Source organism: Miniopterus schreibersii, assembly GCF_964146895.1.
Source record: "Miniopterus schreibersii genome assembly, chromosome: 19".
In the NCBI taxonomy this organism is placed as follows: Eukaryota; Metazoa; Chordata; class Mammalia; order Chiroptera; family Miniopteridae; genus Miniopterus; species Miniopterus schreibersii.
Window position 1 is genome coordinate 1,667,066 of NC_138119.1, and position 16,640 is coordinate 1,683,705.

The following is a 16,640-nucleotide window of genomic DNA, read 5'->3' on the forward strand; positions in this document are numbered from 1 at the left end:
ACATGGAGGCAATTCCTTAGATAGTCCCATGGGTACAAAACTTTACGACGGAGTTAAAATAATGGACCAGAGAGCACATCACGCTCAACGTTTTCCAATCAACGTGAGATATCCTGTATGTACTTTAATAGATGTCGTGACTCTTCATTATAAAAATAACTGATAAATTACATTCTCCCGGAGCTGTGTTTTCATGGGTACACTGATAAACTAGAGTCAAACGGAAGAGGAACATCACACACTGTTTCATAACACGGAGGTTCTTCAGCCATCAGTCCACACGTTCGCTATAAACTGTAAATATAACACCGGGGCCCCACCTGACTTAGTGGCACTGGTACCACTATCGTGTGTTGGTAGCATACTGGTGATTTCACAGTTAGTAGGGGATTTAATTATTGCTCCTGCCTGTGATCTGGGAAATGTAACTTACTCAATTTCAAGGAACAACTCAGTAAATGTCCTATAGCCACGTTTACTAATAAAATCAGAAGAGCTTTCTATTTATAAAATATATTTATATTTTTACTATTACTCTACCAGAGACAATCACAAGTTTGTAATATGTGTACCAAAAACTTCTTGAAATGTATTTTGATTTAAGGTAATATGCTCCTAACCAGGGGTCAGTAACCTACGACCCCTGGGACAGATCCAGCCGGCCACCTGTGTCTCTAAATAAAACTTTATTAGGACGCAGCCACATCAACGCTGCCCCCCATGAGCTCAGGTATCGTCTTGGGAGCCGCGTTGTGACATCAGCACAACTGAGCAACCGCAACAGAGACCTGAAGACCCAGAAAGCTGAAAACATTTCCGCTCCGGACTTTTACCTAAAATGCTGGCTCACTTCTGCTTTCAGTTCTCACATGACCGCGCCCCATCCACGGAAGCACCAAATTCAGAGGAAATACATTAACTTATTAGCTACCTTTACCAACGGTATGGGGCACGCTTTCCCCAAAATAACACAAACACTCCCAATGGATGAAATGTGGTTTACATCATAATCACCTATATAAATACTGGGTAAGAAAATACATTAATTTTTTGTTAACTGTAATGTGCTAATGTAGGAGAAATGAGCAATATCTAAACTGCAATATACAGCTTCCAGAAGAGGAGACTGTTACAGAAAAAACACAATCACCTAGTACCTGATAGTATATGTGAAATGGAGCCCAAATCAGAACGAGCGATCACCAGAAACGCCAAGGGTCTCACGCACAAGGATGCTCTATCCATAAACCTAATCCATGACTCTTCTTAAGTTGTAGAAAGTGCCAGATATAATTACAAAATACGCATTCAAAACATGTAAACCGCTAATTTTCCACTTGTAAAAGCCCGATTCAAAAAGCAATTTACTTTATGATTTACTTAAGCTTTGCAACTACATTAAAATATGATCGTATATACACAACAGCTTGTTAACAAGATTATCATAACATTAAAATCATAATGTGGCACTTCAATTATGGATACTTAAAATTAAAGCTAATCCTCACAGTACCAATTTTTATCTCCTAAATAATTTTCGCTATTAGCTGCTCATTCAAAGTCTGTATCTAAAGCGACAGGCTCCTCGGGTAGACTCGGCGCCGCGTTTTCCTCTGGTAGTGAGACAAAAGCCCTGCGCCTTACTCTCTCGTCTTTAATACACAATCTTTTGCTATTAAAGGGAAAATACATTTGTTTACCTTGGCTCACTGCCATTGATGTTGTTGTTTTAAATGGAAACACCCTGGGAGCCAACAATACACATTTCCCGTTCTGGTTTTATCTTTCTAAATGTATCAGGTTGTCATCAAATGGCACTTATTTGTGGGACTCTCCTTTTCTTCCAGTGCTGCTGTTAAAGAAACATTTTCTGGCACACACGAGGCACCGAGGGCAGCGAACGGGCTCAGGTGACGGAATATGACTGTGCATTTTACAGATACACAGCTGAACGAGCCCACGCCGGACTCCATCTGTGCTGCTGCTTCACCAGATTTGTAATTGATAAGCACGTAATCAATACTTCTCACATTCAGGTGGAAATTAAAGCCCAAAGTAGGGAAAAAGATTGCAGATGACCATAGTTCCAAAGTCATCGACACCAATTGCTCCCAAATCCATAAATAACCCGGAGGTGTTCGTGCTGAGCGTATATTTGGTTTTGTTAAACGTTAGGTGAGAATTAATATGAGACTTACCTCCTGTTCCCAACACGTGGTGGAAAAATTAATTTTTCTTTGGCACGTCTGACACTCAGTGTCAAATTCTGCCTCACTGTCCCCTGAAGAAAACGGAAGTGACCTTCCTAAGGCAGGTGGCACACAGAGGACACAGATCTCTGTGAGTGCGTGTGAGTGCGTGTGTGAGCGTGTGAGTGCGTGTGAATGAGTGCGTGTGCACACTGTGTACGTGTGTGTAAGCTGTGTCCATACATACTTACACTACACCAATTACATAAAGCTAATTACACAAAACATAAATTCAAATTAAATCAATGGCACGTGTTTTTATGAAATTCATCATTTTGCTAACGCCGGAGCTGCACCTTCCAAGCCGCGTCCTAAGGCGTTTATTAGAATAGTCGCACCATCCTTGTCCAGAAAGCGCAGGGTCTGCTCTGTCCTTGGATCTCCCGGAGGCCCAGGGAGCCCCGCCGGCTGCCCGACAACCTGACCCGCGCCCGGGGCCTGGAGGAACAGCGAGAACAAGAGGGGGGCCCTGCAGCCCGCGGGTCGGGGGCGGGCGCTCTCAAGAGGCTCCTATCGATCCACCAGGGAAGGAAAGTCGGAGAGAGACGATTACGGCCGGATCAAGACGTGATCAAAACAGGAAGCCAACGCGTCGCTTTTAAATCCAGCGGCACCGGGCAAACCACTCCTGTCCTTTACAGACCAGACGGACCCACAGGCATTTACCGTTATGAAAAGTAACGTATGTTTTTGATTTAAAACAAAGAATACATTGCGAATGGTAAGTCCTCGATGATCACTGGTGTTATTAGATAACATATTCGGGATTTTTAAAACATTGTATTTACTCTCCATACTATTAAACAACCTGCTGATTTTGCGCGAAGCCTTTCGTTAATACTTTCTCGGCTTATCGATTTTATATTTTTCTCCAACGTCGCTTCAGACTTTCTCACAGCCTCGTATTTGTCTTCCAGCTACTTGTTTAATTCGGTCGTAAATACTTAGGCGGCCTCCTTCCCACGCCGATTTTTCATTATTGGGAAACAATTTCATTGAGTCCCTTGGACATAAATCCTTGTAACCCTAACGGACGTTCTGAAAAGCAGAGGGGTCCCCACGTTCCAAGTGCTGCTGTCACCTGCAAGATTTCCTTGACCGGAAGGGGCAGATTTAGAGGGAGGGAGAGGGGGAGGGAGAGATCAATACACATGTGCACATACAAACACACGTACGACACATGCACGCACGCGAAGTCGTCCACGGGCACAGGATTAAGCAGGACAGCAATAACATCCGTGTCTTCGAGTCTTCATCGGGCGACACAGTGACTCCCAGAGACAGTTTTCGCTCCAGTTCATGGAAAGCTCCAGTTTAAGAAGCGTCGGTGCCCATAGCTCAGCCGCTGGGCCCAGCAGGGGTGCGAGGCGGAGTCACCAGCACAATCAAAGCCGAACCCGTGTCGAGGCACCAGGCGTGACACAGCCCAAGACGGTCGGACGCAAACCGTCCAGGCGCCCCGCAGATCAGCGGAGCGGAGGAGCGAGAGATGTCGCCTTTAGGCCACTGCGTCTGGACGGGGAAAGCCAAAACACGCATCCTCTCAACGTCCCTGCATCGCTCCGGAGACCCCAGCCTTAGGGGTCCTAGGGACCTGCTCCTCCTGCAACTGTCAGCGGTGGACTCGCCATCCAGCACGCGCCGTGCCTCTCGGCAGGGCCTCCGAGCGCGCAGGGCCCTGCTCTGCCGTGGACTCCGCGCTGGGGGCGCCCAGAGTCGCCACCAACCCACGCCAGGCGAAAGGGCCGGGAACCACCTGGGCGACTGGCCGTCGCCATCTAGTGGCCGCACTCCCGACCCCGGACGGCCAAGGGGAGGGAGGCTGGGCCCGGGCTCAAGGCCCAGCTGATGGTCTAAACCAAAAGCCGACCGAATGCAGGTGGCCCCGCGGGGACTGTCCCGACCCCTGGCCGGTGATGCCCGGGCTCCGAAATGCAATTTATACTCTCCGCATGGAGGTGTGTCCACAAATCTAACCAACCTATGTTTTCGTGTATTATTACTGCCAAAAAGCTTTGCCATGAATGTGTTTACTTTTTTTTTTCCCCTTAATGCGCTATCGTCTCTATGTACCTTTATTTTCCAGAATTGGAAACCCCCCCTTTTCTCAAGTTACTCCCTTCAAAGACCTTCCAGTCTCTCAGCCCCGTCACGGACGGCCCACGACTGCCTCCGGAGCTGAAAAGGGGGGAGACGCAACGCTGAGAAACGGCCCCGCTTCCCCCTTGGCGTGCAGAATTTATTACAAGGGCTAAGGCAGGTGCAAAATATCGTAATACAAAAATCAAATCACTTTGGCACAGTAACAGGGCTGAGTTGGCGAAGATAAGAGAAAATATGATGAAAAGAAGCTGAGGATTTTACCTGTAAATCCACTGTTATTATACTGTAGTCAGAGATTTAAGCTCGAGATGATGCATTCCTTTCCTGCCCTGAAAAATCTTTTCTCTTATGTCAGAATTTTCATAAATCCTGAACAATATTTCCACACAGCTGTGGAACTACAATGAACTCAGACAAGAAATATCCCTGTGCCACTCTACACCCTCGGAGGACGCCGAGGATTTCCAGTCCACTCCGTTCCGTACGACTCGGGCGAAGTCTTTAAAATAAGCACGACAGCCCCGGCCGGTGTGGCTCAGTGGGCTGGGCATCGCCCTGTGCGCCGAAAGGTCCCTGCGTCAGCTCCCGTCAGGGCACAGGCGGGGTTGTGGGCCGGGTCCCCAGGAGGGGGCGCGCAGGAGGCAGATCTATGCTTCTCTCCCATCAATGTTTCTCTCTCTCCCTCTCCCTAAAAACCAATAAAAACACAGTTTTAAAAAATAAAAATAAGTACTATACATCATTAAAAAAAGTAATGTATACAAACATTCTAAAACTCTCTATCTTCATTTTATTAATATTACATAAAATACAAAGCATTCCCTCCTAAGTTATCCCTACTCTTCATGTAAGTTCTTTTAATCCTATATTACAAAAAAAAAACAAAAACGAAGATTAAAAATAGATTTAGCTAAAATCACAGCTGGAGTCTCGTGTCTGATTTTTGCCACTTATCCTACTATTCATGTAATTTCTTTCCATTTTTTCCCCCTCTTACTTCATTGATTTTCTAATCATTCATAAAATGCTCCCGGTATAGGGAATTTAGGAGAAGAGAGAAGTACAGGCCTGAAGAGAGAATCCGTGGCCCCTTCACCCGATGGGACAGCCGCTGGGCTGCCTCACTCCCGCCGTCTCCCACCCGCTCACGCTCAGCGGACGGCACGTTCTACCTGCAGTTTTTTCATGGCATTTTCCACTGAACATTAGAACAGGAGATTCTTATATCACTAAAGACATCATATTAGAAGATCATTGTAATATCCAGACAGAATTGATTATGCCAGTTTACAGTTATATATGTGTGTGTGTGTATATTTATATATATACACATTCCACGTATAAAATCTTCATTTCCATATTTTTTTCTTTAACAGCCGACAACTAGGTCCTACTAGTTCGCTCCCCATTATAGTCTCCAGCCTGAGCAGCAGACTCAGAGCGTCCGCCGTTCCCATGTCGTCTGCATCACGTTTCGGGCCGTTCAGTTCCTGCGGAAAGGATGCCTCCCGGGGCTCCGCGAGGGGGCTGGAACCGCCGTCCCCCCACCGCAGCGGCCCCAGGCCTCCCGCGCCCGGAGCCGAGGCCAGGGTCCGTCCTGCCCGCCCCCCGAGAGCCGAGGCCGGGCTCCGTCCTGCCCGCCCCCCGAGAGCCGAGGCCAGGGTCCATCCTGCCCGCCCCACCCGCCCGCCCCCCGAGAGCCGAGGCCGGGGCCCCGTCCCGCCCGCCCACCCCCCAAGAGCCGAGGCCGGGGCCCCATCCTGCCCGCCCCACCCGCCTGCCCCCGGAGAGCCGAGGCCGGGGTCCGTCCTGCCCGCCCCCCGGGAGCCGAGGCCGGGGCCCCGTCCCGCCCGCCCCCCGAGAGCCGAGGCCGGGGCCCCGTCCCGCCCGCCCGCCCCCCAAGAGCCGAGGCCGGGGCCCCGTCCTGCCCGCCCCACCCGCCTGCCCCCCGAGAGCCGAGGCCGGGGCTCCGTCCTGCCCGCCCCCCGGGAGCCGAGGCCGGGGCCCCGTCCTGCCCGCCCCACCCGCCTGCCCCCCGAGAGCCGAGGCCGGGGCTCCGTCCTGCCCACCCCACCGGCCGGCGCCCGCCTCCCCCGCGGAGCTGCAGCAGCATCAATGGCCAAAACTCAGGGCTTTGCGTTTGTTTCTCACCTCCTTCGTCTATCTTTTGCTGTTGGCTGAACACTTTCCAGGGTTAATCACTTTCCCAGTTACCCGCTGACCCACCCTCCTGAGCCTGTCGGACACACACACAACCCAGCACACGCTCGTTGTTACTTTCCTGAGCTTCGTTCATACGTGAACTTCTTGAATACGGCCAAAGCTCCGCGATTTCCTCAGCTGCGTTTTAGCTCATCTCTTCCCTCATCAGACCCCAAAGCCACACCCTCCCACCGTCGACTGGACTCCGGCTGTCCCCTTTAGCTCCGTCCCGTCCCTGAAATTCCCGAGCGGCGCCAGGGGCGCGATGAAGCCATTTCTTCTCTTTTCCAAACAGCGAAACGACGGCCTCTTGTACCATTTACCGAGGAGTTCGATGTGTCCTGGAAGATCCGGGCGCTTTATGAAACCGCAGCGGCCTCGTGGCGCCTGGGTAGGCCCCTCGCCCACGACCACCGGGCCCGGCGTAGGCGCTGCGCAGGAAAGCCCCCGGCTCCCATTTTGCTGGGGACCTGGCCACGGGACTGGGCTCCCCGGTTAACCCCTAGGGTGCCCTGTTGGAGCCTCTCCAGCTTTGAGATTTAAGTCACGCCTGTGGACAAGAACAGCACTGTGCCTCCTCCCCATCGAGTCGTCAGTGTTCACTGCGGTTTTCACGTCCATCCCGATGTGACAGGTGCATCTCTTCCTCTCTGCTTTCTGAGAAGGAGACTGTGGGTGACGCGGGCAGGGCTGGGCCAGAGGGTCACAGTCGCGCTGTGACGTGGTTTTGAGTTAACAAAGCTCCTGTGATAGTCACCACCTGCATCTTTTTCCATACGAACAACTGTGAACCTCCCCTTGCCCACCCCCTATGGGCACATTTATCAAATAATTCGACAAACAGTGACTGAGCACCTACTATGTGCTGATACTATGGTAAGGCCAAGAGCACAAGAGGGGAGAATAGCCCTCCTCCTGCCCTCGTGGGATCTGTCATCTAACTGCACACGTGAATAAATGAGACTTTACTCTAAAAGCAGGAGACAACTTGAAAAGCTTTTAAACAGAGCAGCACAGGTTAAATCAGGTTTGTGACTCACTGAGATTAGGTCACGGGCCTTCGGGCCACAGTAAACGCATGTCCAGCCGCCTCCTGGGACCGGCCCCTGTGCTGACTGAGGTTTTTGGCAAATGACTCATGCCTGTCCCCACTGCACCCTGGCCCCCCGAGACGCTGAGTGGCTCCCATCACCCCTGCCAACCTGGGACTATTCCGTTTCCACCCAGGGACCCTTGGCAAATAAGTACAGGTGCTACTGACGGAGAATCTCTGCCTCTGTGAGTTTTGCAGAAAAACATCTTCAAAAACCTTGAGAGAGTTGGCTCCATCTCAGGCCACGTGCTGTTCCTGGAGTCTGCCTGGCACCTGCCTGCCTCCGAGCTCTGCCCCATGCCGTCCCCTCCACCTGCAAACCTGGCCACCTCCCCGAGCCCGGTCGCAGCTCTCCCTCCACGGTGGGGCCTGACCCGGACGCCACCCCTCCTGGGCGGCGACAGCTGATCGCAGGGGAGAGGATAATGGATTTCTCTCCCTCCGACACGCTCCTATTATTCTGTCAGTCACTTGGCATTATAGCTCTTTTGTTGACATGTTTCCAGAATCCCACATGTAAAACACTGAGCTCCCGCCCTGGCTGGTGTGGCCCAGTGGTTAGAGCATCGGCCTGCGGACCCAAGGGTCTCGGGTTCGAGTCCCGGTCAAGGGCAGGTTCCTGGGCTGCAGGTTCATTCCCAGGAACCTGTAGGGCACTGGAGGCAACCAATCGATGTGTCTCTCTCTCCCTCTCTCCCTCCCTTCCACTCTCTCTAAAAATCAATGGGAAAAAAATCCCCAGGTGAAGATTAACAAAAAAGAAAGAGCTCCTGCTGCATTTTCTAAAGGCAACAAAAACAAACAAAGCTCCAGGCCCAGTTCACTACACTGTTCAATGCTTTTAGCCACTAAATTATTTGATTGTGTTTATCGAGTCTAAACATCACCAAGAGCACATGTGTGTGTGTGATGTAAGCAAACGGTGTAAACAGAGCAGCTCCGCATGTAATTAACGCTGGTGGAGGTGCCCGCGCCCCACAGGCGACGCCCGCCAGGTGACAGTGCTTTTCCCATCAGTTCAGCTCTACTTTCCTGGAAGCAGAAATCCGGGTGTTTGCTAGAGCGGCAACTGTCCCCGAACTCGGCCGACGGCGGTCGTCTCTTCTTCGCACCCGGTTCCCCCACAATTCACCCGGCGCTTTTCCTGATGACAAGTTTCCTGCACTAATTAGGCGGCCGTCCCTGCGGACGGGCCTCTCCCCCTCCCGCGGCTCCCCCTTCGCCGTCCTTGCTGTGGTTTTGGCCTTCGGTTCTTTCCTCCTTTGTCTTCCTGCCTGTCTCTGGCTTTTCCACTGGATGGATACCAGAAGTACGGAAAATCACTGTAGTCCCCTGAATAAACGTCGGTGCGCGCTTAATGGGTCCCAATTATTATAATGGGCGTGCCAGGGACGGGCTGACAACGGCGGTCGTTTTGGGGAGGGGGTGGACTGTAACGAAAAACAGGCTCATTCATGAGTTCTGCACTGACCTTTCCACAATATTTTGTGCACCTTATGTTTAATTTACGACTGTTTTCAGTACCTTTAACTTCCTGAGAACATCTAATTGCGTTGCATGTGGATACCAATTCTCCATTGTGTGCTCGGGGTTCTTCCCCCCCTCTCTTTCCTTTTATCAGTAAAGACATTAACAATAAAACAGGCTCCTTTGCTCCAGCTGGTAATTTCTCCGCACTAGTAATATATTATTCCTCTTTCCGTGACATCATAATCATCTATGCAGAAGTACCATGTATCTTTGTGTAGAAGCTACTGTTTCCATTAAATTTAATTACCTCCCCCTGTGGTTTTAAATAGAAGTGGCTTCAAAATGAGGGCAGCTTCGATTAAATTTAATTACTTTCCCCTGCTGCTTGCCTGGTGAAAGGGAGGCCGCTAAATGAAATCAGCTTCTAAACTAAAGTATATGGTAGCCGAGCACTGGCAATAACAAAACTGTCCCCGACTCCCCTTCCAAGAAACCTCCGAGGTCGACGCTTTCTCCTGTTTTAAATTCTGTGTGGCCTTGAGTTAAGACCCCAAAAAGAAAATGAGCATTAATAGGAGAAGATCTATTTTAAAAATCAATTGTAGTTCCCCAGGCCAGATAAAGGTAAATACGGCCTTTCTGTACAATGACAGCGAAATTACGGCCTCGGAGGCTCCGCTCACGCCTTTTAAGTGAGTATCGTGGGTTGTTGTTGGAGGCCGTGTTTTACACCTCACACATTTTTAATGTCTAGTAAAAAGTCTTCCTTCACACCGATCAGATGGATTTAAAGACTGCTTCCTAAAAGTTACTAAAAAGGCAGCGAGTGAGGGGAGGCGTTCAAAGAAATATTCACAAGCAGTGATGTTAAAATGTAAAAAGCAAAAACACCAGGCTCGTTATAAACTCACTGTCTTTGGGAAAAAGTTCATCTATAGGCTCCCTAATAGTGTGAAAATGCAAATCTGTTTTAAAACGCCATGAGATAATCCTACAAAACCCAATACGATATGAAATTTTAAGTACCTCCTTTTTAATTAAATATTAATTAGGAGGAAAGACTGCTCCGTGAAACTACCCCTGTACTGTTTACATTTTCACAAACAGGCAGGATGGAGATGAACACTATTTCCATTCAATCACGCGGTTTAGTATAAATATAAAACAAGACACCCCTTAAGCATTTTAAGTAACAAATTAAACATTTACATTTTTTACTGTGCACTGAGGCTTAACATTTATGCAGCTTCAAAACCAAAGTACAGCCTCCAGGGAAGTCTCTCCGCTGACAAATTAATACCTTAGAGAGCAGAGCTGAATGGTGGCGATGAACTCATTTGTTCCCCCAATAATGAAGGACTTTTTCTTTCCCACATCTGTGGCTGTTGCCATGGCGACCCAGACTTACCTCATTGCTTCTCGGAGGGCTCCTCGCTCACCCAGAGTCGTGTGCTTGATGTCATCAAAATTATTCTCCAGCTTCTCGCAATCCTGCAACATATTAAAAAATGCATCAATCCTCCGACGTCCGGAGATAAAATTATAGCTATGCAATTATGGGAAAATGTAATTGATTATATTGATTATGGGCTCATGAAAGATATGCACACCACTGTAATTGGGTGGGATTCATTAAAATTGACAGTGTGAATTCCACAGTAACCAAATAAAAACGTCGCAGGATACAGCTGTCACAGAAGTCTTTTTACCAATTTTCCAAAATTGGGAACATAGGAGAAATGAATAAAAATCAGTCTTCTAAATTAATCTGGAGGATATCAAAGCCAATTTAAATTCCAAAGAGAAAGTCAATAAAGTTTGAAATCACAATGAACCGTATATGATAAATATTTAATTCTAAATAAATTAGGATTTACTAAGATGAAAAGATAGAGCCCAGGCATGATATAATAAAAAATAAGTTCCAACATGTTGGAACAAAAATTTTATAAGACCTTTAATAACAATTGTATATATAATGTTTACAATTATATACATACACAGACACGCAGACCTTTTTAATAATTAAGTGACATTATATCAGGTTCTCAGCATTACTAGGCTACATTCTAAAATTTTTAAATTTTACTACAATTTTAACTTTTTTTTAAATTTAAAACTAACTTCATCTTATATGACCCTAGTATGTTTTAAAGACATTATGTATAGGGTTAAATTTTACACTAAAAAATTTATCCATATGAATTTTTGGCTCTTTAGACTTCATGGAGAATTTAGTAGTATTTAGGTAATAATTGAATTTAGTATTTTAGTTAATTTAACAAATACAAACTAAATTAAAAAAGTTTAAATATGAATGTATTCTTTGTATTTTCAAATTATAAACAATATTCTGGATTTTAGGAAAATTACAGAATTTATATTAATAATTTCCAAAGTCTAAGAATTAGTTTACTTAAAAGCTATGGGTATACGTGCCACTCATTTTACCTTGATTTTTAAAAATCAGCCAAATTAAAACAAATATCCTTTCAACACATAGTTATACACGTCTATAATACAAATCTTGAAAATTACCACACTATCTAAAATAAACTGAATTCTGATAACAGTCCTATTTTACACAGATAAACTGGAACTAGTATCTCATGCCGTTTGAATTACCTTTTCACTTTTTTAGTAGTGTCTTCTCAAGAAGAGAATTTCTGATTTTTAATGAGGCCCTATTTATTATTGCTTAAATTTATGGTTGGTGCTTTTTGTGTCCCATGTATCAAACTTTTGACTTCCTCAAAGTTATGGATATATTTTCCTATATTTTTCACAAAGCTCTATTATTTTACATTTCACATTTAAACGTGCAACCCATCTGGGACTGATATATTTGCATATGGTGTGAGTTAGAAAATCATGCCTACAGGTAATCAATAAAATCATTACTATTTATTGAAAAGACTTCCCTCATTGTAATTCAGAATCATCTTTTTCCATAAAGTAAGTCCCAGCACATATGGGGCCTGTCTCTAGGATTCACAATGGCAGACTGCTCCACTTCCTACACCTGTGCCAGTATCACATTATTTAAATTACTTATAGCCATAATAAATTAAAACTTCTACAAATAACTATGAAAAAGACAGATAATTCAATGGGAAGTGAGCAAAAGACTATATAAACACTACATAAAAAAGACTATCCACTTTAGAAAACAAACAAACATGCTCAACATCATGAGTCATGAGGAAGATGCCAATTTAGACGATGAATAACCACAACACACTTTGGAAATAACTGAAATGAAAAAGACAGGCCACACAAAGTGGGCTTTTTGGTATAAAAGCAGCTAAATCCATGCCGTTGAAACTGTAAATTCTTACAACCACTTTGTAAAAGTGATTTGGCAGCACTTTCGAAAGCTGAGCATCCCCACCACCCAGGAATACATTCAGGACAAAGGTGCGAGGTGTTCACCTAACAGCCTGAGCAAGAAGGGTAACAGTATCACTACTCACAATAGCCCCCAACTGGAAACAAGTCGAGCGCACCTCAAGGTGGGATGTTCAAATAATGACATATTAATACAGTGGCAAAACATGGCAAAGAGAATAAACAAACGGTAGCCACACGCAGTTACACAGATGCATCTCGCAGACAGAGTATGGAGCACAGAAAGTGGCACAGAAAAGACCACCGAGCAAAATTATTCCACTTACACAAAGCTCAAAAACAGGCAGCTCCAGCGAATGATCAAAAAATGAAAATAAGGAAGCAAGTCCATTTATGAGCATAAGAATAAAATACTTCCAGATAAATTTAACAAAAGCATAAGATTTGTTTACTCAAAAAAATCAACCATCTCAAAAATTTTTTAAAAGGGTAAAACAAGTGGAAAGACATCCCATGTTCATGGATTAGAAGACGTGATATTGCTAAGGGGTACTACTTCCTAAATTGATCTAAGGATTCAAAGCAATTCCTGTCAAAATCCCAGCTGGCGTTTATTTTCGCAAATTTTAACAAGATGATCTCAAAATTCATATGAAATTGTAAGGGGCCGAGAAGAGTCAAAATATTCTTAAAAATAGAAGAGCAAATTTGAAGAACTCGTTTCCTGATTTAGTGCAACATATAACTGCATAAATATTTGCACACAAATGGTCATAGCGGTATTACTCATAAAAGACAAAAAGTAGGAAAAATCCAAAAGTCAAGCAAATAATAAAAGAATAAAGAGATGGGATATACCGATACAATGAAATATTATTTGGCCATAAAGAAGGAAGTTCTGATCCATGCTGCAACTCAGATGAGACTTGGAAACTTTATGTGAAGTGAAAACGCCAGATACAAAAGGCCACATCGTATGATTCCATTTCTATGAAATGTACAGTATATGTTAGCTACCAGCTAATACTAATGAAATAACACTTTATTATTTATTAAAATCTGTACCAAAAATCCAGTTCCGGTAATGAAGTCTAACTTACCCTGATTAAGCTTTGACGCTTTATAGTGACTCGACTTAAAGGACATTTATTAACGTCTCAACATATTATTGATGTCTCATTAACAGCAGACAATTATAAATGCAAAGATGAGTAAATTACTTGGGCTGAAAATGAATTAAAAGCTTAAAAAAGTTGTAAGAAAAAATGTTCATCGATTGGGATTATTCATTCCAACTAATTTCCTATTTTATTCAAATTGTTGTCATAAAATGTATTCAAAGTACGTGATGTTATCTGTGGTAGAAATAGTACTCAAATTCAGAGTTTCTGATTCTAAATCTCATTCTTTTTGTTCCCCAAATTTAACCACTAATGGAAACCAACGTGTATTTTCTCTGTGATCATATTAGATTTACTTTCTCTGCCATCAGCCCAACCCCAACATGAATCACTGCTAACTGTCCCACACTCAAGTCTTAAGGTAGAAGGTTTGAGTCTCCACATGGAAAACAGCGCCTCTTCTTAATTTCATGCTTCCTCACAGAGTTTATAAGTCAGATGTGGGAACAGACATTTCTATTTAATTGCTATGGGCATATTTTTAATAAATCTCCAATTTTGGATATATACACTATAAACATACACAAACATTATGTGTGTGTGTGTGAGTGTGTCTATAAATAAAATCTTAGCTAGATGGGAATCATTTTAATAGAAATAAAAATGTCCCTTGACAAGATAGCCTTATTTTGTATGGTTGGCTTTTAAGAAAATCTTAAAAACTTTGCATTTGTCAGCAATTAACAAAGCCAAATAACACAATATTTGAATCTGTTTTTTAAAAAAAAAACACAATTGTTTTGAGTTAGGGTACTCTAAGACCCACAATCTATTGGAAATGTGAGATATAATCGTTAAAACCAATGCAATGGCCTGATAATTACACTACTGTAATTAAGAGAGAATTTTAAGATCTCAATTTAGCCACTTAAAGTTACTCCCTAGACTAGACCAATAATGCCCTTGGCAAAAGAAAGTCACAGATAACAAATATGTGAGGCTTCCTGCTACAACATTGGGATGGAGTAGCTCAGAATCGAAAGCAAACAGATGGAGTCCACCAAATCCTCTTACAGTCCCAGCATCCATGCCTGAAGTCTTCGTGAAAACTGTATATTAAATTGTAATAAACAAAAATTAAAAACCAATATTTTATTATCTAATATATAAATCCAAAAATTGAATGTTAATCTGATCGATATTTGGTAAAGGTCATTATATAGTAAAATTCATGTGCAGACAACTTTTTCAAAGCAACTTTTGAGGAAATTTTACTTTTCCAGATTTAAATTTTCAAAATCGTTTCAAAATCTCAAAAGATTCCAGATGTTACTACACCCAAAAAAAAGCACTTCCCCAAAACCACCAAACAGGCCTAAAAAAATCACCTGTCCCTGGGGAGGCCTGGCGCCTCTTATTCTCAAGGGTCTCGCCGTGTCCCGGTGAGTGCAGCTGGTGAGGGAGCTGCGGCCTTCAGGGCAGGAGCACATCGGTGCATGTATTTTGCAGAAAAGACAAGGGGGGGGAGCGAAGCGGAGGGAGGGACAGAGAGGGGGGTGCATGAACCACTCACACTGGCAAGCTCAGGAGGGACATCAGCGCTCAGCAACGGCGCTGGACAGAGACGCAGGCCTCGGAGCCTGGACGCCCGAGCCAGCGGGAAAAGCAGACCACGGAAGGTGCTGAATTCTGTGCTCGCCAGATATTCCCTCTGCTGCAACAGGCAAAGCCATCCCTACTTAATTAGGAGGAACCTGGAAATCTGCATTAGCGACAGTGGTCAATGTCGCCGTTTTTTGGCCCTTAAGGATGAATTCTAGGAAACTAGCCAACGTGGAGGGCTTACTTGGTGTCAGACACTTTTCTAGGAGCTTCTGCTATTTGATCTGCACAAGAGCCAGAGATATCCGTACGTACCTTACAAACGAGGAAACAGGCACAGGGAGAGTGAGATAACTTGCCCAAGGTCACCTAGCTAGTAAGGGACAAAGCAGGGATTCGAACCCAAGCAGTCTGTCCTGGGAGCCAGACTCAAATCTCTCAGCGGCTGCTTTGAAGAGTCAAGTGAAGGTACCTGAGCTCCAAGTCGGCCCTGTTCCTTACATTTAGGTTTCATCATGAGATTGAGACACAGGACCGGAGAGGTAACAGCTCACTAGCAAAGTGGGGACATAAGTCCTTGCAGAATTGTCTCATTTCTCTCCAAATGTGCTATACTTTACCATGTAGAAAAATAACTGATCCAATATACACGTTTAAGCCAAATTAATACCCATAAATATTTTGCATGCAACAGTCTTTCTTCGGGTCTGTGACACCACCATGACAAATATAATGAGCAATTAAGTCCCCACGCGCTCAGGTTTTGGCAGCAATTAAAGTAGAAACTAGAAAGTAAGCATCAGAAAGCACTGGTTTGGGTGGCCTCCTGCCAAGTGAATCCCCAGGGGCTGAGCAGAGGTCTAGAGTTTCAGCTGTGATAGATTTTATAGCGCTTTATATCTCACCCGTGTTAAGGACTGTATGAAAGTATAATTAAACAAATGAGTGGAATAGCAACAGCAACACGGGAACAAAGTAACTCATTAGGAGATCTCTGGACGCTCAGAAACTTAAATAAGATCACCGAGTTATCTTTGCGTAAACTGTGCCACAGAACAACAAATCCAACCCAACAGCTACAGAGTCGTGTGCTGGACGGAGCGGGAAAGAAGGGAAAACGTTAGCAAATTACATTATCAAATAAGAGAAATGATTAGCATCCAACTTAATTTCCATAGGACTGCGCTTCCTCTATGAAGTCATCACCATAGTTAGAACTAAATAGATTGGATCTGAGCTTCACGCACTAACTAAATTTTAAAAATTAGAAAACTGATTTTAATAAATCAGAAAACTCAGTTCTGTATCACCCACGTCACAGAGAGTTAATGGCACAAAAACTAGAACCGAAGTCTCGGAATTATCTGATAGCCAAACCTCAGGTCAACTGACTAAATTTCAATTTGGAAAAACATCTTGAAAACGACTATATGTCAGGCATCACCCTAAGCA

General features: G+C 44.8%; 1 protein-coding gene across 1 annotated transcript in view; it reads right to left on the reverse strand.

The window, feature by feature from the left end:
* Positions 1-16,640, reverse strand: part of DPYD (dihydropyrimidine dehydrogenase) — a 316,316-nt gene that overhangs the window by 257,357 nt on the left and 42,319 nt on the right. The window contains exon 3 of the mRNA XM_081122318.1: positions 10,526-10,608. Within this exon, the coding sequence (XP_080978444.1) occupies positions 10,526-10,608 (83 nt within the window). The remainder of the gene's footprint in view (positions 1-10,525; positions 10,609-16,640) is intronic.